The sequence below is a fragment of the Narcine bancroftii genome, chromosome 6 (assembly GCF_036971445.1).
Source record: "Narcine bancroftii isolate sNarBan1 chromosome 6, sNarBan1.hap1, whole genome shotgun sequence".
Lineage (NCBI taxonomy): Eukaryota > Metazoa > Chordata > Chondrichthyes > Torpediniformes > Narcinidae > Narcine > Narcine bancroftii.
Window position 1 is genome coordinate 223306440 of NC_091474.1, and position 23789 is coordinate 223330228.

At 39.1% G+C, this 23789-nt stretch overlaps 1 protein-coding gene across 11 annotated transcripts in view; it reads left to right on the forward strand.

Annotated features, from left to right (window-relative positions):
- sobpa (sine oculis binding protein homolog (Drosophila) a) overlaps window positions 1-23789 on the forward strand; it is a 427151-nt gene that overhangs the window by 305261 nt on the left and 98101 nt on the right. For 9 of the 11 annotated variants that reach the window (XR_011340735.1, XM_069887499.1, XM_069887498.1 and 6 more), the window contains 2 exons: window positions 2055-2108; window positions 4299-4364. The exons of 1 other annotated variant lie outside the window; for it this stretch is intronic. Coding sequence is in view for 9 of the 10 variants with exons in the window: in XM_069887499.1 (XP_069743600.1) it covers window positions 2055-2108; window positions 4299-4364 (120 nt within the window). In the remaining variant the exon portion in view is untranslated. The remainder of the gene's footprint in view (window positions 1-2054; window positions 2109-4298; window positions 4365-23789) is intronic. One more of the 11 variants, XM_069887497.1, reaches the window with a different exon arrangement.

Consider the following 23789-nt stretch of genomic DNA (forward strand, 5'->3'; position numbering starts at 1 on the left):
CACTGTGAACATTTAAAGAGATGCATCTGTAAATATATTGGTTGATATGGTTCATAGTGCGATAAATAATTACAAAAAAAAAGGAATCCAGAAGTCTTCCAGCAGTCAAAGATTCAGAAAGTACCGAATCTATATTGGGTATCAATAAATAAGAAAAAGTCATAAAATTCTGCTGGGAAGTCATTGGGACTGGAATCTTTACCAGGCTGCAAAGAGTTAATTACTGCAACCTCAATAGGTTTCTCCAACAGTGGCTGCTTCTCTGATATTTTTTCTCATGAAGCTCTACTTGCAGATGAGTTGAGTTGACAGGTAACAATAGTGTACCAAAGTAATACATTTCGATCATTTTCTACTCTGGAGTGAGTGAGTTATAGGTCACTCCTGAGTTCCTAAGTAAAATATAATTCTTATCATGGTGTTAAATTATATTCCATTATAGTAAATTAAGTTCTCATATTGAAGGAGTGATATTAAGATTATCTGAAAAACAAGTAGATAAAGGTAGTTTCACGCATCTTGATTAATTAATTCAGAAACTGCAGTCTCTCACAATGTACTGTTCAATTTTTCTGAAGTAATTCTTCAGTTTTGTCTCCTCAATTTCACTTTGAAAGTCTTATTTGTAGTCTGAGTATATTGACTGCTGCCTGTATAAGATAGATGACCTGACATATTTAATGGCTCAAATTTTTCTTCAAATGTGATATTTTACACTTGTTAACAAAATTACCTTACTCTTGAGGTTTCTCGGCCCAAGTTTCTCATCCTTTATCACCCTAATACCATTGACACCGTTGACCCTCATCCTCTCTTCGAGTTGCCACTCTTGTATCTTTCCACCGTGCCATTGCTCAGGTCACTGTGGATGGAGGGTCTTTTTACAAATAAATTAGCTGCATAGAATCATTCTCAGCCATTGAGACCTTTGCAGTTTTCAGATTCAATTGTCAGCGGAATTTCTCAATTGTTTCCTCTAAGGCTGAAAAATAAGTTTGTCACTACATGTAGCTTTTGTTTCAAAAGCTTTACTTTTTGATCCAATTCCTGTTTGGTAGTGGCATCAATTTACAGAACAAAATGGGTTTTAATCAAGCTTTGAAGCATCTCCAAGTAAGTTTAACGAGCCAAAGAATGACAATGTTCTGTGTGTCCAGTGACTAATTCAGCTGGTAAAGAACCAAATATGCAACATACTAAGAATTAGTCCTGACATTGTTTCAAGAGGGAAATTAAGACTGAGACCTAACCATTCTGTTTTAACTGCTCACAAATTATTTTGCTTGAAGTTTTGTAATTGTACTAATAACTGTGATTTTTAACCCTTTGAGTACTCAGTATCCTTTGCAGCTTACAAAATTTAATTAGCTTTTGTCTTGCAGCATACATGCCATCACACCCCACCCCACCTCCAATAAAAGAAAACAAATTTAATGCTGTGAATTGGACACATGTCAGCAGCTGTGGGTTTCTCTTCAATTATGAAAACAAAAACATTACAATTTTTTTCCCTCTTATGTCGGTGCAGAAATGCTGCTGCAGTCCTCAAAGAGTTAAAGAGAAGGTATTTGTTGCCCATTCCTCCCGTATATGTTGATGGACATTCAGCAACCGTGCATTTAAGTTTGAGATTCGTAGTTGAATTGTAATGTAAAATTAGACCTTTGCAGTGCTGGTTACATAAGTGCTGGATTGGCCATTTCATTCCAGTTAGCTCCGCAGATCAATAAACTAGTTCAAAGTGAGGCAAATTTCTGCAGATCATGTCATTGCAGGACTGTGGTTCACAGGTATTGAAAATAATCTGTCAAAGAAAATCATTAAACTGTTTAAAAGCATTCAACATGGTACATTTCTATCCATTACACTTTTTTTGAATTAGAGGTACATCTCTTCTCATATGTCTCACCCACAGTTCCCACTAGAACAGCACAAAATGAGGGATTGCCAGGAATAAATGGATTAAGAACGTTAATACAGAATGTGGGCATTTGTATCTAGTGATACTTACATCCAGTATTATTTACTTATATTTATGTTCTTTATCTCCCCAGTGTCTTAACCATCAAGCTTCTGAAATAAATGTTATCTTGGATGGAAAATATGGGGTAAATTTGTGATTCAGCTGTTCTAATCCTTTCAAATGGTATTTTCTATGGTCAGCCGCTGATATAATTTGCTGGACTGCGGATATTAGCATATCAAAATGTCAGTAAGGGTCATGATGTCATTGAGTTTCAGAGCACAGAAACAGGCCCTTCAGTCCAAATTGTCTATGCTGACCAAGTTATGTCCCCAACCTAGTCCTGTTTACTTCTGTTTTGCCATATCCCTCTTAACCTTTTCTGTCCACGTACCTGTTTAAATGTATTTTAAACATTACAACTATACCCTAAACTCTGGCAGCTCATTCCAGATACCTATCACCTTCTGTGTGGACAAAGGTGCCCCTTGGGTCCTTTTTAAATCTTTCCCCTTCACCTTTAATTTATTTCCTCTAGTTTTAGACTCCTCTGCCCCAGGAAAAAGATTTAACTCTGCCCTTCATGATTTTATAATCCACCCCCACCACTCTCTGACATTTTAGGGAGAAAAGTCCCAGCCTATCTAGCCTCTCAAAGTTTAAGCCTACTTGTTCCTGTGAATGTTTTTTGTACCTTTTCCAGCTTATTAATATCTTTGTTATCAATTCTTACACAGAACTGTACTCACTACTCCAAGTGTGGTCTCACCAATGACTTATACAGTTGTAGTATGATATCCCAGCTCCTGTATTCATTACACTGACCGATGAAGGCAAGTGTACCAGAGGCCTTCTTCACCACTCAGTTTACCTGTCTCCTTGGCACCTCATCTTTGGAAATGCAATCTCATTTACTGATGTAGTTAGGCAGCAGTAGACACCTGAGGGCCGAATTATGCTAGTTCTCAGCTTCAATAAATAATCTTCTCCACACCTATCCCTTCCCCAGCACCAGACCTTGCCCTGTGTTTTCCTTTCCCTGATGGGAAACATTTTACTGACACTCAATTGAATTCGTGCTGGGGTGAAGAGAGGACATGATTATGAAACCCATTTGTCTAGCAAATCTCTATCACAATGCGGAGGCTGAATGAAAAGCACAGCCCTGCTGTACTCTAAATATGGTCATGGTTAAGATTCCTGAGGGTTTGGGGAACAAGACGGCAGCTTGTAAATGTGTATAAAGCTGTCTTTTATTCATTTCACAATGTCTTTTATCTCAAAACTTGTACAATATTGTGAGGCAGTTGTACCACATTAACCTGTTACAAATTTCAAACAAAATTACCTTTGCCTTCAACATTTGATCTTCATTGGTTTTCCTCCAGACACCTTTGTAATGAGGAAATCATCAATAATAAAGGGAAAGAGCAGTGTAATTCCTCCTTATTGTGACATTTCACAAAATTCAATTGCCTGGAATAGAGGTCTGTCAAAATCCCCCAAAATTGGAGGGATTAAGCCTGATTCACCCATACCACTGGAAGGGAAGATTGTGAGGTGAGAAGTTGCTGTGGTCAACATTGCTTACTAAAAGATTTTTAAAGTTTTTTAAAGTTGCAAAGTGACGTAGCCTGATTAAGCAGCAGAACCCATGACCTATATCTGTGATTCTGTGAAGGGCTTGCTAACTGTATCTATTTTTATTGATTATTTTCTTAACTATAAAAGATTAGAGACAGTAAAACAGTGAAAGTAAAGACAATATGAACATGCAAACCACAGTCCTTGCATTTTCCCTTGAAATTAACAGAATAAATATTGTCCACTGGAGTTCTGTCAGATCCCATTGTGGCAAATTATAACAATGAAACCAGGATTCCCATTGATAATGTATTGCAAAAACTTGCTGTAAATCATGAATAGAAAATGCCATTAGATTTAAGTACTTAAAATTACGCCATCTGTTTTCTGAACATGTGGATGGAGAGGCACAACCATTATTGCAAGTAATTTGAGCTATGGAATCTATAATTATAGCAACAGAAGTACTTCACATTATTCAAGTAGAAAAGAATTTGAATGCAGGCTTTCATAGAGAAGAAATTAATTGGCTTAAGTATTCCTTCCAAGTGTGTAAGGACAGAGAATGTCATCACCTTTCACCCATTAAATGTTCCCAAATGTATATCATCTGTGGGTTCATGGTGGCAGGGGTCCTTGGACATTTTGTTTTCATATTTAACAGTTAAGAGTGAATATTGTGTTTGTGAATCTTTGATGAAGTCTCTGTATTTTTACCTTGTATTTATATCATTTCATGTGATGCGGCCAGAGTATGCCATTTACTGCGGAAGGTTGTCGGTTTGAAAGTAGTCCTGGGTCCCATCATGTTCAACAGGTGATATTCAATGATCACTTTCATAATATAGAAAATACAGTACTGTTAAGTATTTAAAATGTAATTGAGCATTCAACAGTCTACTCAGTAATGTGGAAACTTGAATTGTACTGGATGTCTTTATAAGAGTCCATAAACATCCCTCTGCCTACTGTGCAAAAATTATTAACTGTGGCCTGAGGATGATATGTGCTTCTATAATGGGGAGTTGACCTTCACTGGTTCCTGGCCCATGATGAGGCAGTTCTAATCAGCTACACTTCTGGTGAAGTACAAGAGTCATATCCAGGGTGTGGGGCTGAGGTCAAGATTAAAGCCAGCCATTCTCTGTGTCCAATGACAGGCAATGGGCAAACTGCTGGAAGTTAACTGGAGCTTAGGCTGCAATCCTCCCAATATGCATTGTCATGGGTGATCTCCAATGCCAAAACAATTGCAGAAAAAGATCCGGTACAGAATGAAATGTCACTTTCAGAATAGAATTATTGAAAGATAATTGAGTGAGGGAACTGTGCATACGACAGTGGTGAGTAAATAGAGTAGGAAGAAATGGTGGAGTGAACTGGCCCATTGCAGCAAGTCAGTTACTTTGCTGTTTTCACCCTCCATCACATTGCTTCTTTCCTTGCCCAACGTGAGTTATCTTGGCCCACACAAGACAGGTGGCCACCCAGTCCAGTTCTGAGCTGCTGAAGTTGATCTCATTGATCTACAAATATCATTCCTTTCCACAACCTGATTGATGTCAACAACTCATTCATTGTGTTTTATTTCTATTCCCTATGGTTACTGATCATAATCAGATTTTAATAGGTTTAGGCTGTTTTAGTTGAATTTTTCATGAATATTCCAAAGATCTTTCCTGCCCACAATGTAATCTTTTGGAAACTGCACAGAGTTCAAATTATGCTCCTCCCACTACAACCCTCAACCGCCCCCCAACCCATCATAACAATATGACCCCATCATTACTGACTGAAATACAATTTTGGAAAGGACATGCACTTTAGTAGAAGAAATAAACAGGCAGACTATTTTCTAAATGGGAAGCAAATTTAAAATTCCCAGATGCAAAGGGACTTGCGAGTCCTCGTGCAGGATATCCTGAAGGTAAAAACTTGCAGATTGAGTCAGTGGTGAAGAAGGCAAATCACAATCCTGGCATTCATTTCAAGAGGAATAGAATTCAAGAGCAGGGATGTAATGTTGAGGTTTTATAAATCGCTGGTGAGGCCTTGCTTGGAGTTTTGTGAGCAGTTGGGCTCTTCATTTACGAAAGGATGTGCTGACTTTAGCAACGGTTCAGAGGAGGTTGACAAGGATGATGCCAGGAATGAAGGGTTATCACATGAAGAACATTAGATGGCTCTGAGCTTGTTGGAATTTAGGAGAATGATTTGGGGGGGGGGGGGTGGGTGGAGCAGGGGAATCTCATTGAAATGTTTTGAATGTTGAATGGCACACAGAGTAGATGTAGAAAGGTTATTTGCCATGGTGGGAGAGTTTAGGACAAGAGGGCACAACTTCAGGATTGAAGGGGTTCACACAGAACAGAGATGCAGAAACATTTCTTTAGCTGGAAGGTGTATCTGTGGAATTTGTTGCCACAGGCAGTTGTGGATGCAAGTAATTGGGTCTATTTAAGAGAGATTGATAGGTTCTTGATCAGCCAAAGTTATGGGGACCAGGTCAGGCAGAGAGACTGAGTGGGAGAATGGACCTTTAGTCTTGTGGTCTTTTGAAATAAGAGCAACTGAGCTCTCTGCAATCACTCCACTCATGAATATCTTAGGCGAGCTTTTGGATGGCAAATGCCCTGTTTCTACTGTCTTACCCTGATCCCTTCACTGTGGCTATGGTTGACTGATGTGATATAATAATAATGGGTAAATATTGAGACCCTGACCAAACATTTAAGTAGTTAAAACAAAAACATTGTTTTATCTACATTGGTTTATTCATTAAGCATAAATACATTGTTTGAAATGTGAGTGAAAAGGCAGTGCCTTTGTTTTTTAAGCCTAATATGCTTGCTTTAAATTGAAATTCCGACTCACGTCATTTTCCCACCCCACTTTCACTGCGACATTCTAGTTTTTTTAAGAGCAGATGAAGTTGATGGCAGAGGGCCAGAAATTCGTCATATTTATGTATTTCAAAATGGAATGAGTGTAATTATACGCATGCCATATGTGAATGAGGCAGCTAAGCAGTGATCTTCCGGATGAAGAGAGGGACTCAACAGGGATTAGGTGAAATGATTATAGGTACAAGTGCAAATGTCATCTCAGTGAACATGCTAATGAGTGTATCACTGATGAATCTCCCCTTGTGCAACTCCCATTTTCTAATCGTCACTCAAAATTAGCACAAAAGGTTGGGGAAGAAATTAAATTTTGTTTAAAGAACAATTTTTAGAGCAAATGCACTGATAATGTATAACTCAGTGCCTCCTCAAAGGTTTTACTGTAATTAAATTTTAAGATGTTCCTGTCCACAGCTGGAGCATCAGCAAAGGGATGCTACACCCATAGTAGATTTAAATGCACATTTTAAAAAACTTTATCCTTTGAGTCTTGTAAACCCACCCAGCAGCTGCTCAAGATAATAACACAGATTAACCATTTGGGCTCTGAAAGACAGCTTTGAATCAAAATAACCCATCCTCCATTATATTGATTCTTTTCTGCCCAAGTTCTTCCATTGGGTTGGGAAACTCACCAGGTTAAAGATTTTTGTAAATGTCACGTGGAGTATCAGAAGTTATAGCCATGATTTTCCTTTCATTATCCGCACTTACCTCCCTCCTTCTCCATTGTCTCCTCACACCCTAGCCTAGATCAGCAAACTCCCAAGGTGTGACTGGCACGTGTCTGTAATAAGCTGAGAAACCAAAGCTTTGTCAACTCGACAGCTGTGATAGTGTCCCAATGGGCCATTTGCCATGCTGCACACTTCCTTCTTGATTCCAAACACGTTATGATCTTGAATGTATTAGACAGTAGGATTATGAATAATTAATGTTAACTCTCAGAATGTAAGAATGCTTGGGCAAAATAAAAACCATTTGTCCTGACCTGCTGATACGGTCTATTTGTAGACCCCATTAAATCCTTTTAATGAGCATAAATGTTGTGAAATACTGCTGATCTCCAGAGAAAGTTGTCAAAATTCATAGTTTATTCATCCTTGTCCTCGTGCTTCTCAGACAGCATTCCATCACTTTGCCCAACCCATAAAACATGGGAACCCTTGTGTTTCATAGAACCCATCTTCCACAGGTAATCAGTGCTTTATTTTTGATTTAATTTAAACATACAGCACAGTAATAGGCCATTCCAGCCCTCAAGCTGATGCCATCCAAATGCACCAATTAACCTACAAACCCCATACATTTTTGGAAGAAGGGAGGAAACTGGAGCACTCAGGAGGAAACCTTGCAGACAGTGCCAGATTCAAACCCAGGTCACTGGCGCTGCAAGAGTACTGCATTAACAACTACCCTAACTGTACCGCCCTAAACTATATAGTCCCTAAAGAGTACTATTTTTCATTCACAGTGCTTACCTTTAGTTTTCTGGATGGTTATTATGACATATTGCATTCATCCTACTTCATTCCTCTAGAAAAACATTTCGAGGCACTTCACCACAATGAGACAAAAAACAAAGCAAACCATGTGATGAAAGGTATCTTAAATTTGATTGCAAGGTAGATTTTAAAGAAGATTAGATTTTTTAAAAAAGGCAGAAATGACAAGAGAATTATTGAGGAATTTAAACTGTTAGCATTCATGGGCTGAAGGATATGAAGATGAGAAAGATACCAAAAATTAAGGACATGGAGGAATCCAAACAGAAAGCAGTGTTGTTTTATATTTGAATTAGTGAATGAAGAACCAATGAGCGATTGGGGTAAACACACTATAGATGAGGAGACAATGTTTCAGATTAGGAGATTTAAACAGTGGGATTCGGAATGAAAAAGTAAAAGTTGCTGCTATAGGAAGTAGTTGAGGTTCATTGTTCGGATGAGTAACGGGGGGAAGGATGAATGGAAAGACATTAGGGAAAGGCTGAAATTAGATAAATGGATTGGGATGAGATTTCCCTGGAATTTAAACACTGGCACAAATGTTTGAAATAAATGCCCTGTTTTAACATTGTACAATATATGCTGCATAATTAGTTCTAAATACTTTATTGTGAATAATAGGTAACAGAAAATTTTATTGCTTGTTCCATCAGACAAATGGCCAAAAGTTGGTATTGAACATCTCTCATGCTGCTGCATTAAAGGATTCTACAAAGGATATTGCTTAATATTCACTTATAATGCAAGCAATTTAATGAAACTTGAACAGAAATGTTAAAAATTTGATTCTCATGATTGCTACAGCCATTTATTTTCTCTTTTCTTCCTTGTTTATGACACAATCAAATATGGTCTGGGTATCTTTATAATATACTAAATATCTTGAGTCTGCAGGTTTTGTGTTTGCACCATTCATTGTTTTTTTATTCTTCCTATCTTGTCATTTGTTTTGAGTTTTGAGAAAAATGTCCATTTTTCTTGTACATTAACATTTTGGAACCTGAATTCCCTAAATTTTCTGTGAATATTTTCTGAAGTTTTATTTTCTGGTGACTTTTTCTTCTCACTAAATACTAGGCTGAATGCCCAGAAAAAAAATGTTTTGATTAAGATTTATAAGAAATTTGATATTTAAAATCATAATTTAATCAGCTTAATGAATGTAAAATATTTAAAGAGAGGGCAACAATCTATTTTGCATGCTTATGTAGGTTATTTGCATTATGTTTGCAAACCGAGCAAATTGTAATGGACGTATAAAAAATTAGAATTAAATACACAGATTAAATTATTCCTTCACATTCTGATTCACTTTATCTCCTGTTTCCACCCTGCTTCAGTTTTTAAAAAATCCTTAGTTCCTTGGGTTCATGGTCATAGAAAATCATCTTTTTTTTCTCTGGCTTTTCTCAGGGATAATATGAATTCATGTATTCACATTTGCAATGAAAACTGCTCATGTAAACTTGTCACTGTGTAATTACTCTGTTCCCCCATTGGCATCACTATAGTGCCATAATTGCCATGGACCTGTTAATTATAGTTTGACATGAGAAAGTGGCTTTTTTTCATTAATTACTATGGACAGAGAAAACTATATTTAAAAGTTTAAAATTAAATAACACGCCCTGAATGACTTCTGTCCACCCTTGTCAAAAATATGAGGCACCAATCAGACTTCCCTAAAAAAGTACTAAAGTAATTTGGCCAATCCTGTGACAGAGGTGAATGACTAATGTAGGTTCATAGTAGATACATTAAGCTATGTTAAGCGTGGGAAGCAAAGTACAATGTTTGTTCCCAAATCACTCTCATTAAAAATATGGATGATAAAAGTTGAGACTTTTTAGCTTTGAAAACTTTTCAAAGTTGGTTCTTCATACTTAATGTCCTTATACCATAAGTGAAAAGTAAGTTGTACCTGGTTATTAAACCATTTTTGCAGTCCTTACTTATAATTTTAAAAATGACTTTATTAAAAATCATAATGATCAAAAAAGCCCTGCACTTGTCCATTTTAAAGCATTGCAGCGGAATTGCAAAAGAATTAATTTTTTGAGGCTTCCTGTCGCATTCTGCTTCCAGCCAAAATAAATTCAATTGAACGATGGGCCTCACCCTTATGCCTTGTAAACATAATGCCTCAAGGTACCAAACCAAAAGCCAGCCATTCAACACTTTGCTTATACATGTGAGAAATTCCTCATAAATCCACACTTTTGGAGATGCCATATGACCAAATTGTATGCAGATTTTACAAAGAATGAATGAACACTCAACAATCAGCTAATTCTGACATTAACAACCAAAATTTGGTTCACTTGCATCTATTCTCTGAATGTCTTGATCAACTGCTTCAGTGGTTGAAGACATTGGATAATTAATGTGAGCCTTGTGCTGCTTAAGTTATTTCTGATTTAAAACTGAAAGTTGGATCAAAACTTACTCTTATGTTTTAATGCTGAACTCGGAGACAGAGAAGGGCAAGGATCTACTTGGCTGCTTGTATGTTTTCCTGCTGGTCATTGTACACAAGTCTTCTTGGTAGCTTCTCTGGTGTCTGAACCTGACTGTACTTGAAATGTGTGCAGCAATGGGAATTATCTGCAAATTAATGTAAAAGCCGTCTGGCAGGTGCAAGTTGGGCTGAAACTGCTGAGAAAATAAATTGGTGTAACTAATTCTGAAGCAGCCACTAAGCAACCATTGGTGCTGTAGCAACTGCTGTTCTGATCACTAGACTTTGCTTTATTTCTGCAATATATTGATCGTTTAATGATGTGAGCAGTGTACAAAACTGTTATGTCTTGTGATGTGGCATATCTTCACGTAAGCTAGGGAAATCTCCGCAATCAAGCTATGGAGGTCATTGACCTCTCCAGCTTCCGAGGCAAAAATTACAATTTCAGTTTTGTCACGGTTGTGTACTTACCTTCATCGGGAGCGGTGCTGATGACGTAAGTGATGCAATGCACAGGAGTAATTGCGCACATGCATAGGTGTGTTAAGCGTCAGTATACGAGTCATGAATCTCAGATGCAGAAGGAGGAGAGTGAGAGTGTCAGGATCACCCATGTGGCAGTGATCCAATGAAAAGGTCAGAGGAGTTTAGCTGGGTGATGTTTGGGAGTTGAAGAATGCAATGTTGTGTCTAGTAAATAATAAAAGAAAGTTGACTTCAAAAAAGCTGAAAGAAATGAGTGAGTGTATTCTTTATTTGTTTGTAAGCTGTAGTAAATCAATGCCATTACAGTTTCTCATGGTAGGAATTCCTCCTTTGAGCCCGTCTTCAACATGGCAAGCTGGCACCATAATGACAAAAGAATCCACCATTTCTTTATTTAGCATCAACCCCTTGTCCCTTTTAATACCTCTATGAATCTATAACTCACTGATACATGTTGAGACATTACTGAACCAACAGCCAGGTTTGGACTCTGACCTTGGTATTCCAACCCTCCATGATATGACCTCTCTGTCTTGATGGATCCTCCATCCTCACAGTTTTGAGGTCTCTGCACTCCTCCAATTAAGGCTAATTTTAATTGCTTTGTCATAAGTAGTCATGTCTTTTGAAACTTGAGGAAGTGCTTTGAAAGTCCCTCTCAGACCTATTTGTCTGTCTAAGTTCCTTCATTTGGACAAGCTTTTTGCCCTAATATCGCCATGTCACTCATTCTTATGAGAAGAAAATCTATCAGCACCTCACTTTACTGACCATTGAAATATAGCAACGAATGTAATGTGGGATATTCTCCATCCACTCACAAAAGTTCACAAACACTATGGACTAAGTTTTATTTATTTGAACAAATATGTATTTGCAGAGTAGCTGGATTGTTTTTCTGGTTATAGTTATCAGAGAAAATAGGTGCAGGAGAAGGCCATTTGGCTCTTCGATCTACTCCACTATTCAATACGATCTTGACTAATCATGTAACCTCAGTTCCCTATTCCTACTTTATGTTCATACCCCTTGATCACATCAGCAACATCCACCTTATTTCTGAATATATCAAATGGACCAGCCTCAACAACTTTGGGGAACAGGGAATTCCAAAGTTCACAACTCTCTGAGTGAAGAAGTTTCTCCTCATCTCAGTCCATTTGTCTGGCCCCTTATCCTTAAACTGTGACCCTTGTTCTGAATTTCCCCAACATTGGGAACATTCTTCTTGCATCTAACCTGTTTGGTCCTATCAGAATTATCTACGTCTCAACGAGATCCCCTCTCATTCTTCTAAATTCCAATGAGTTTTACCCTAGTCTATCCAGTCTTTCTTCATGCATCAGTCATGCCATCCCAGGAATCAGTTTGGTAAATCTTCATTGCACTCCCTCAGTAGGAAGAATGTCCTTCCTCGGATTAGGAGACAAAAACTATACACAATACGCAAGGTGTGGTCTCATCGAGACTCTGTACGACTGCAGTAAGACCTCCCTGCTCCATATTCAAAACTCAATACAAAGTCCAACAGTCACTAACGGACTGGTGCAGAGCCAACAACCTGTATCTGAACATTAAAAAAAAAGAGATGGTTGTCGACTTCAGGAGGGCTTGGGGGACCACATTTTGCAAACCATTGATGGCTTCACCATTGAGGTCGTCAAGAGTATCAAGTTCCTTGGAGTGTACTTGGTGGAGAATCTCACCTGATCGCTTCTCGGCCTTTTGGCTTTAATCAAGTGAGAATCTCACCTGGTCCCTTAACACCAGCTCCATGGCAAAGAAAGCCCAGCATTACCTCTATTTCCTGTGAAGGTTGAGGAAAGTTCATCTCCCACCCTCCATCCTCACTACATTCTACAGAGGATGTATCGAGAGCATCCTATGCAACTGCATCACCACCTGGTTTGGAAGCTGCACCTCCTCAGACCACAGAGGATAGTGAAGTCATCAGAAAAGATCATTGGGGGGCTCTCTTCCTACCATAAAGGGCATATGCAGCACTCGATTCAGGTGAAAGGCAATAAACATTGTGAAGGACTCCACACATCCCTTATGTAAAATGTTCTCTCTTCTTCCATCTGGTAGGAGGTACCGTAACACTCAGGCCCTTATGTCCAGATTGGGCAACAATTTGTTTCCCCAAGCCATCAGACTTTTGAATTCCCAGAACACTTGTGGATAGGGTACCGTGGACTGTTAATATATTTTAATGTGTTTAATTTTGTTTTCTAACTTATATTTATGTAAATATGTTCTGTGGTCCTAGAGAAACTTATCTCATCTTTACCATGAGAGCATGGTATGAATGATAAATAAAGGGGACATGACATACCATTTGTTTTCTTCACCATTTGCTGGACCTGGATTCCAACTTTCAATGACTGATGCACCATGACACCCGGGTCTTGTTGCAACTCTCCTTTTCCTATTCAGAGGATAATCTACTTTCTGTTTTTGCCACCGAGGTGGATAACCTTATGCTCACCTACATTATATTGCATCTGCCATCTCTCCTTAATCGGTCCAAGTAATTGTGCAGCCTCGGAATCTTCCTCACAGAGAACACTACCACCCAGCTTGGTGTCATTTGAAAACAAAGATATTACATACAATTCTTATGTCTAGATTATTTAATTTAAAAAAAATGTAAATAGCTGGGTTCGCACCACTGAACCTTGTGGTTCCTAAAAATAACCACAGCCAAATTGAGAAGGTCCCATTAATTACAACTTTGCTTTCTGCCTGCCAATCAGTTTTCTGTCCATATCAAGTTATGTCCAGAATTACAGAAACTGAGAGTGGAGAAGGAGGATATTCATTCTAACTTCCTCAACAGTTTACAGTGTTCTTGCCTCACTGTAAATACAGATAATAAAAGACCTCGTGCAAATTAGCTGCACGAGCCAGTTGTTGATTCTCTTCAATGGGTTATGTGGACCATTGTGTGGCTTAAGATGGAACTAGGGACATATTCTCAAGATTCAGGGGAGTATATTTTAGACAGACAATTAGGATATACTACTCCCAGAGAGTAGTGAATTCTCTGTCCAAGGACACAGTAGAGGGTGCCTCATTGAATATATTTAAGATATAAGTAGATTTTTGAAGAATAGGGGAATTGAGAGTGATGTGGAATAGAGTCCACGCCCAGATCTGCCTTGATTTTATTAAATGACTGAATAGGTTTGACAAGTGAGATGGCCTACACCTGCTCCTACTTCTATTCACTTCGTTCCCATTTCTTGTGTCATAGAACTTCTGGACTGAGATGTTGATTGCATAGGCTGTTCTTTATCAGACAAGCAAAAGAGTGATACTTGTACAGAGATTGATCATGTGTAGCACCAACAGTCTCAATAACTGTGGTCACAAACTGCTGCTGGATGTGTGGGAAGATATGGTAGCAAGGGCAGGGAGCCATTGGAGGAGATCTCAAGGCACAATATATCTGATTATATTCCATTTGAAGGCTGAAATCCAGAGTGTATTTGGATTGGCTTGAAGAATTTTCAGCCTTGGTTAAGGAGATTACATTCAGTCAGTTTATTTAAAATAGCTTGAAACAATTTTTCAATTTCACCCAAAGAATCAACAGTATTTTGGTTTAATATCTCAACTTAAAGATGGCACTATCACAATGCAGCCACTTCCTCAGTACAATGCTGGATTGTCAGTCTGGAATTTTGTACTGAAGTTCTTGATATGAAGTGCTTGGTCTTTTCAAGCAGCTATTTAAATGCAAGTTGTTGTTACATGCCCCACTTTCTCCAATGGAGAAACTCCTTTGAATTCAAGAATATCATATAGAGTTTTGCTGCACCCTGACTGTGACAGAATGATGGGTGTTAATTTCTAAGTTTAATTGATTTAAAAAAAAAATGCAAATCACAAGTTCTGTTCTATTTTTGTTCATTTAAGATCAACTCACTTTTTAGTGGGTGTTACCAATGAATAATCTTGCCTTGTGGACAGAGAAAGAAGTCCTCACTTCACACTCTTATTCACTGCTGAGGGCAAAGGTTGTCCTGAAAAACAACAATTGATGCCTGAAAGAGCCAGGTGTATGTCTTCAACCCCCTCCACAAAATGATTCTGAAATCCTGTAAATTTCGATGGATAATCTTATGAATTTCGTACCAAATGATCTTGGATGGTTGAGGGTCAAGTGGAGAGAGGAAAACTAACATTTTGTGTTTGAATCTCAAAAGTCCAAAAGATTGAATAAAAACAAAGTATTGTTCCTAATTCCCCCTTTTAAGATCATATTAAAAATTATACTTTCTGATAAACAGCCAGACAGTAATATGCAAGCACAGCTGACCACACAAAGCTCAGTCTTTTGTATTTCCTGTCATCACTGAGGTTGCAATTCCACAGCCTAGAGCGTCTGTTTTACCTTTTTATCAAGGGTGGATCTGTTTCCCCTTTGCTCCACAAGTTTATTTCTAGTTCTGCCCCTACTCATTTATTCGTTGCCTGCCTCTTTATGTCTGGTTCTGCTTGCTTTTCTATGCCCGACTTCGTGATATATCAGATTGCCCAGCAGGTCAGCAGCAAAAATAAGAAGCCTCCATTCTGCTTCCAACCACATTCATCCATCTGTTCTACAAAAGAGGCCATCATTATTCAATTTTACAGCAACCTTTTTATTCATTTAATTTCTCTTCTTTCTGTTGGGACAAGATTATTAATCAGAAGTGGAGGGGAAATTTTTGGGAATTGGAAAATGAGACACTACATGTCCTTTATAAAATAGCTGGCAATACAGATCATTTCTGGCTATTTTCAAGCCAGGTACCAGGTCGGAGAGTATAGCTGGGCATTATAACCAGCAGCCCCAATGCCATCAACAATCAATGAGAGCTTGTGCAATTCCATTCACACTTGGGTGCATTTGATGAGCAGAGAAAAGTCTTTTCAACCTGTTCAATTAAATCTGTATCTTAGATTCTTGGTAGTTTGGTTCTATTAAATCACCACAAGAATCTATGCATTTTTAATGAGATTCTCAAATGAACTCCCTCAGCAGCTTTCTAGATTTGCATCTCCTAGGCGCAATGAGGAATGGAACATGCTAGCTCATTTCATCCTGACCCTGTCTATCGCAGGTCACTGAGGACAATCACATTACACTTCTGGTATTCAACTCTTGGGCCTTGACAAACTGTTCGCAAAATGAATCATGGCATCTCCATACATGCCCTGACTTACATCAACGAACAGCACGGAGCGGGGAAGAACACTGGCACCTTGCTGTGTTCCTGGCTCAGGCACTGATAAGCCTCATCAGCCGTACCATCACAAAACCAGTACAATATGAACTTGTTGATTGAAACCAGCATTCGTTTCCTTAGCTGGGTATCTGCTCCACATCATCGCAAATTTGCCTCAAGTTTTACGGATCTTAAGCATTTTTTCTAGTTTCCATTCACAACCCAACTGACCAGGTTTGTAATTTCTTGTTATACACCCAGTCTATTGATTCTTCACCTCTGCAACTTGTCAAGCCATTTTGATACTGTCATTTTTTTTCCTGTTGTATAAATACTTGCTCTTAAATGTTTCACTGCACCAGAGCATTTCAATTTCCCCTCACAAGCTATCTTCTGTCGTTTATCAAGTAGGTTAACAATTTAATGCCAATCTGGAAAGCAAAATGGTAACATTTGTGGAAATAATATTTCTATCTAAGATTTACTTTGACCCATGATGCTAACTATCTTTTTAACATTCTACATGTGGCTTGCACACACTTAGAGGTTACAAGTGGATGAAGGCAGGGATCTTAGGAATGTTGATGTACAGAGGGACCTTGGAGTGCAAGTCTATCGCTCTCTGGAAGTGCTGGCACAGGTGCACAGAGTCATGATATGTTGCCTTCATGGCTCAGGGCTTCAAGTTGGGACATAATGTTGTAGCTGTACATAACATTGATTAGACCACATTTGGACTATTGTGTGCAGTCCTGATTGCTGCACTACAGGAATGTAGTGAGCAAAAGAGATTCACAAGGCTGATGTCTGGATTAAAGAGCTGTGGTTGGAAAAAGAGATTAGATAGGCTGAATTTATTCTCACTGGAACGTAAGAGGCTGAGGGGTGATCAGAAGAGTACTATATCCTGGGGGATCAGAAGTGGCTGGGTGAGCAAATTTAAATTCCTAGAAGTCACTATCTCGAGGATCTTTCCTGTACACAACATACTAATGTCATTGTAAAGAAAGCATGTCAGTGCCTCTCGTTCCTCAGGAGTTTGTGGGTTCAGAATGTCATCGGAAACCTTGGCCAACCTCTACAGATCAGTTGCATCACAGTCTGGTATGGAGGCACCAATAGCAATAACAAATGCTGGTGGACATAGCCCAGTCCATCACAGACAAAACTCTTCTGACCATTGAGAAAATCTTTGTAGAGAGCAGCAGCAATCATCAAGGATCCGCATCACCCAGGACACATGCTCTGTTCTTGCTGCTGCCATCAGGAAAGAGCTATCAGTGCTACAGGACACATACCAGTGGGTTCAGGAACAGAGGATGTCCTGGTTGGTGCAGATCCTTGATGATTGCTGCTGCTCTCCGACGACAGGAATCTACATAGATGTTCTCAATGGTCAGAAGAGTTTTGTCTGTAATATACTGGGCTCTGAACCAACAGACTCAATCAGAGACTCACTGAAGGACTTACTTTGCACATTATCATGGAATTTTTTTCTGTATTTGCACGTTCAGTTTGTTTACATTTTCTTTGTTTCCATTTCTCTCTTTTGTATGCACATCTTTTGTCTTGAGTACAGTTTACAGACACCAATAATGAGAAATTCTGCCTGGCCTGCAGGGAAAAGAATCTCAGGGTTGTATGTGACGTCATGTATGTACTCTGTTAATAAATGAATTTTAACTTGAACTTTATAGAGGTTGATAAAATTATGAGACGCATAGACAAGACGATTAGTCGGATTCTTTCTCCCCAGGGCCATGGTGTCTCAAGCTAGAGGCACAGGTTTAAAGTCAACAAGCATGGTCACTTGTGGCCTCTGTTCATCTGTGGCATGATGCATGCATGTACGCACAAAAGTTTTTGAAAAGTCTGAATTCTTGGATGGTCCAGATTTCTGGCATCTGAATTTTTGGACTTCTGTATCAAGGATTCAGAAGGCATTTTTTCACTAGAGCTTGAGCATGAAATATGGATGATTATATTTGTTTGAAAGTCTGTATTGTTCAGTTAATGAGAAAGTTTTGTGATAATCTAGGAATGAATTTTGAATTAAATGGATTTGGCAAAGAGCCTTTAACAAATGTAGGAAAGACCAATCCCAAGAGGAGTATCATAAACCAGTAAATTTGCACATTCGGTTATGGGCTTGGGGAAAAAAAAGCAAAGAGCAAGCAGATTAACACTAGTATTACATTTTGAAACACAGAATTGTGGGTCATCTTCACTGTTTCTTTTTATAAGATGCTTCCAGACCATGAGCATCTTGCAAAGATGACTTTCATTATGTTAGAAACCACAAGGATTCAACATCGCTTTTAAGTGTGTGTATGCCTTATTTTTCAATCAACTAGGGTTTGGCCCAAGCAGATTTATGAAATCTTAAATGTTAAATGAGGTTTAATAATGACAGTATAATTCAGCTTTATTTCAAGCACTTGTCAAAAAGAAGTCTTTTCTGCTGACTGCATATCCTGAAGTCCTTCCTTGGTTTGAAGAGTCAGCTGGCATGTCAACCCCCACGTCACTGCTATTGAGGCAGAACCATTCTGAGTTTTGGAGATCTTAGTGCTGGGAAGGAAGTTGCCTGGATTGATTCAGGAGATCAGCCAACAATGGGTTCTCTCTGCTATCTTCCTCTAGGGAGGTTGTCTCTGTGTGCTAATCAGCTTGACTGCACTTGCAATTTAAATTTTGCTCTCAGCTTTTCAGTTTTACAAAGTAATTAGAAAATAAATGATCATCCGTCAATCTATTGATATCTTTGTTCTGAACTGCCCCCTTCAGCCTTTCCTTCCTCCATTCCTTTATTTGTAATCATGGCTGTTGTCTTGAAGCTAGCAGCCCAACCTCCCCCCACTCCACTCCTCACACACACACCCAAATCTTTGTCCATGTGAAATGTTCCTTGGATAATTTGCAGTTATATTATTAATACCTGCAGAATGAATGAGGAAATCTGGTTCAGTTGCCTATCAGGTAAGTCAGCTAGGTTTGAGAAATGATATCACAATAATTCTAATTATGTCCTCTACCCGCAATGGTGTCGATTATTGTCAAGTCACTTAAGCTTTAATTTGGACTGGATTATCACAATTTTGGCCCAGTTCCAAGATTGTAGTGCCTGTTACCTCCTGAATCCATTTTCCTTAAGAGTACCGATTCAGCTTTCCCTCTGCATTGGGTGGTAATTTACTCCCTGGTGATGTTGCCTCCTGGGCCGTGGTGTCATTTTCAGACAGACTCTTTATTGGGACTATGAATTATACAAAGCAGGAATAATCAGTATCAGCTGTGCTTCCAAGTCTTGGAGAAAATGCTAGAAATGGCCTGCGAAAGGAAACCAGATTATGTGTATTTTAGTTATATATTAACATCGAGCCTGCAGCAGATGTGGACATACCCCTCCATAAATCTTTGTCCGCGAAGCCAAGCCAAAGAAACATCGGCAAAGCACACTGGCACCATGAGACTGGGCAGTCTGTCCAAATGTTTTTCAGGGAAAAAGTATGTTGATCGACATGATGAACATAAGCAAAAAGCAGTTCCTTGCGATATTTTTTCCAGTCTCGGTAACCAGTTATCATTTCACCCCTGTGGTTTCTTCTGAATGCCCCAAATGGTTGGGACCTTGTGGCTGAGTAAATGTGACCAATCCTTAAACCAAGTCCTGAGGCTAAAAGCCATCAAAATGTGTGTTTCTTGATTAGTGGGAGTTTTTGTCGTAAATACAATGTACCAATGCACTAAAATTCCTTTTTCTGCAACCACACAAGTATGTGAGATACACCATCAACAATCTCAATACACAAATGTGCTGGAGAAACTCAGCAGGTCATGCAACATCCATAGGACTTACTACAATATTCCAAATCAGAAAAAGGTAGTAATAAATACAAAAGGATAAATATTCACAGCTGCAGTTAATGAAAAATTTTTTTTAAAGTGACATTTCAAAAGTGCAAACAAATCTTTTTGTGGATGCAGACTATGGTTAGGATAAGGGTAGTAATGAGAAGTTTGAGAGACTGACATCTGTTGCAACATACGCCCCTTTTCCACTGGCACCTTGTCCCAGGAATTAACGGGGAATTAACCGGTTAAGGGTCCAGTGGAAGGGCAAAATAATCAGCATGCTGGCATCAAATAACGCTGGGGATTGACGGCCTCTACCTCTATTCGTACCCCCGGCGAAAGCTGGCACCAGCTTGCTGATTAAACCAATAGAAAAAAGACAACTTGCATCCATTCCATTCCATTCAAAAGTAGATACTCTGATCCCCGGGGATGAGTTTGTTCGGTGGAAAAGCATTCAATGTCCCAGTTAAAGATGGCCCAGTGGATGCAGCACAAATGGCTTCCCATCCCAGGACACTGTACTGCCAATTAACTGGGATGAAGAGGTGGAAGATAGAATAAGTATGAAATGATGCACTTTGGAAGATCGAACTTGAAGGCAAAGTACGTCGCTAATGGCAGGATTCCTAGCAGTGTGGAGGAATAGAGGGATGTTAATGTCCACATACATGGATCCCTTTAGGTTGTTGCATCTTTAGGGTGATTAAGAAGGCTGGCCTTATTAGTCAATGGATTGAGTTCAAGAGCCATGGAGTAACTTTGCAGCTCTATAAAGCTCTGGTTAGACCACACTTAGAGTATTGTGTTCAGTTCTGCTCACCTCATTTTTGGAAGGATGTAGAAGCTTTGGAGAGGAGATTTACTAGGATGTTGTCTGGGTTGGACAACATGTCTTATGAAGAAAAGTTGAGTGAGCTAAGGCTTTTACCTTTGGAGCAATGGAGGATGAGAAGTGGCTTAATAGAGGTGTATAAGATTAGGGCAAGAAATTTACCCAGGGAGTGGTTGGTGCATGTAACACACTTCTGGGGATGGAGGTGGAGGTTGATGCAAGACATAGAAGCAGAAATAAGCAATTTAGCCCATCGAGTCTGCCATGCCAGTTAATCATGAGCTGATCTATTTTCACACTCGACCCCACTGCCCAGCCTACTCCCTATAACCTTTGATGCCCTGGCTAATCAAGAACATATCAATCTCTGCCTTAAATACACCTAATGACTTGGCTTCCACATCTGCCTTTGGCAACAACTTCCACAGATTTACCATCCTCTGGCTAAAGATGTTCCTCTGCATACCTGTTCTAAGTGGACACCCTTCAGTCCTGAAGTTGTGCCTTCTTGTCCTAGACTCTCCCACCACTGGAAACATGGTAGAGACGTTTTTTTAAATTGAATCAGCACATGGATGTAAGAAAATGGAGAATTATGAGCTGTGACAGAGGGAAGGGCAAAATTGATTGTAGAGGAGATTTCTATAAGATGGCACAACATCATGGGCAGAAGAGCCCCTACTGTGTTGCCCTGTTCTATGTTCAGTGGGTTAATTACTTCTTAAACCTAGAGGTTACCGCAGAGTCCACCTCACTGACAAAAGACAAAGGAGGAAAAACCCAACACCCAACCCCAACCCACCAATTTTCCCTTGCAACCGCTGCAACCGTGCCTGCCTGTCCCACATTGGACTTGTCAGTCACCAACGAGCCTGCAGCAGACGTGGACATACCCCTCCATAAATCTTCGTCCGTGAAGCCAAGCCAAAGAAAGAAAGAAAAAGAAGAAACCTAGAGGTGCTAGCCTTCAGTTTTCCATACCTGGTGTCTGAAGGTATCAGTTAGAAGTTGTGACCAGGGTAATGGGTAATTATATGATATTGCAGCCTTCTTGAGGTAGCACTTCACTTAAACATCGTCACTGGGTGGGAGGTAAGTGCCTCTGATGGAACTGGCTAGGTTTGCCAATTCTTGCAGCCTTCTGTCTTTCTGAGCACTTGAATTACCAAACCAGACTGTGATGCAACCAGTCAGTGTTCTTTCCACAGTACACCTGTTTGATGATAGGCCAAATCTCCTCAGATTCTTAGTGGATGTGTTGGTTTGCCTTCTTCATGGTTTCTTGATGAGCTGACTCTACAAGAAGTCCTCCCATGTGTGAACGCCCAGAAATTTGAACCAAGCCTCTCCACCTTCCTTCTGTCAATTAAGACATTTCTGCTCATCGATAGCTCAGTCCACTGTATAATGCTGATATTTCTTCGAAGTTGCAGAGCAGAAAATTTTTTACTCTCTACATCACTCCTATTTGCAGCTTAGTGGAAGGCTTGGACTCTTCTTTGAATTATTTTACCCACACACTACATGCCTTCCTATTCAAACTAAGGATGGAGAAACTGCAAAGTACAAACCTATCAACTACTCAATACAGAATTGCAATGCATGGATTGCAAATGAGGCCATCATTGAAATCAATTCAAATTGAAGGTTGTTTCAGGATTAACACTGGAACAGTTTTTGTTTTTATGGCTTCCTCATAGCTATATGTGAATATATCCAATGGTGAAATAACTGGAGATTACATTCCCCAACTAATGGCTACAAGTTTGGAATTGCTTCTTGCCCAGAGCAGAAAAAGGATCTGAACTATAGCTAAAGTTCTCAAGGTTAGATGAACATGTATTGACCTTATTTTATTGATGTTCCACACCTGGAAAATATTCAAGCTTTATCTGAAGATCACAAGACAAAGGAACAGAACCAGGCCACTAGGCCCATCGAGTCTGTTCCGTAAATCTACACTAAGCTACTCCACACTAGTTCCAATTTCCAGCCTTTTCCCCATATCCCTTGATGCCCTCACTACTTGTCTCTTTCTTGTTTAAATACTCCCAGTGATCTGGCTTCCACTGCTGTATGCGGCAGTGAGTTCCACAGATCCACGACCTTCTGGCTAAAGAGGTTCTTCCTAATCTTTTTTATATGGATAATCTCTAATTTTCAGACTATCACCCCCTTGTCCTCGATTCACCCACCCAGGGAAACATCTTACCCGCATCCACCCTATTCAAACCTTTCAAAATACGACTAAGCTTAAGCTATACATCTTTGTTGAGGGGAATCTGCTTGGAAAACAAAAGAAACAGTTAAAACGGCTGATAAATTGTAATAGGCCATCATAACCACTGAAGGTGATCATTCTGGCTTCATCGTCAACCTTCACTTTGGAGATGTTAAATTGAAATGGTCCAAAGCAAGAAATGGAGAAAGTTAGAGTATATGATCTTTATTTTACAATTAAGGAAAGGGCCTGCCATTTTTTATTTAATAGTCCATTTGAACAATTGCTAGAATTTGCAGTTTTGAATATTGAAGCTTTTGTTAGTGGCCAATTAATAATGATTTTTTTTTTAACGTTCAATTGTACTTCCTAGACAGACTATGATGCAGTGGATCATCTATCAGAATTCTCCTACTGCAGTGCCTTTTTTACTTGTTCTAAAGACCACCATATCTCTGCAGGTTAAAAAAATTAGAATGGGGGAAAATAAATCAAATTCATTTAAAATTGGTCTTAAAAGTTGAGGATTGTACAATGGAGGATAATGTTAGGATCCCAAAAATTCTGACTCATTAGGGGAAAAGTAAATTAAAATGGAAGCACAAAGTATTTTGATTTCAGACCTGTGAGACTGGAGAAAATGCATGGAGGATGACAGGTTGGAAGACTTAACAACAAAGTCCAGAACTCCCTTGCCATGGGTAGTTTGCCATAATTAAGATTGAGGGCAAGTTGTACAATAAATCTTTTGTCTGGG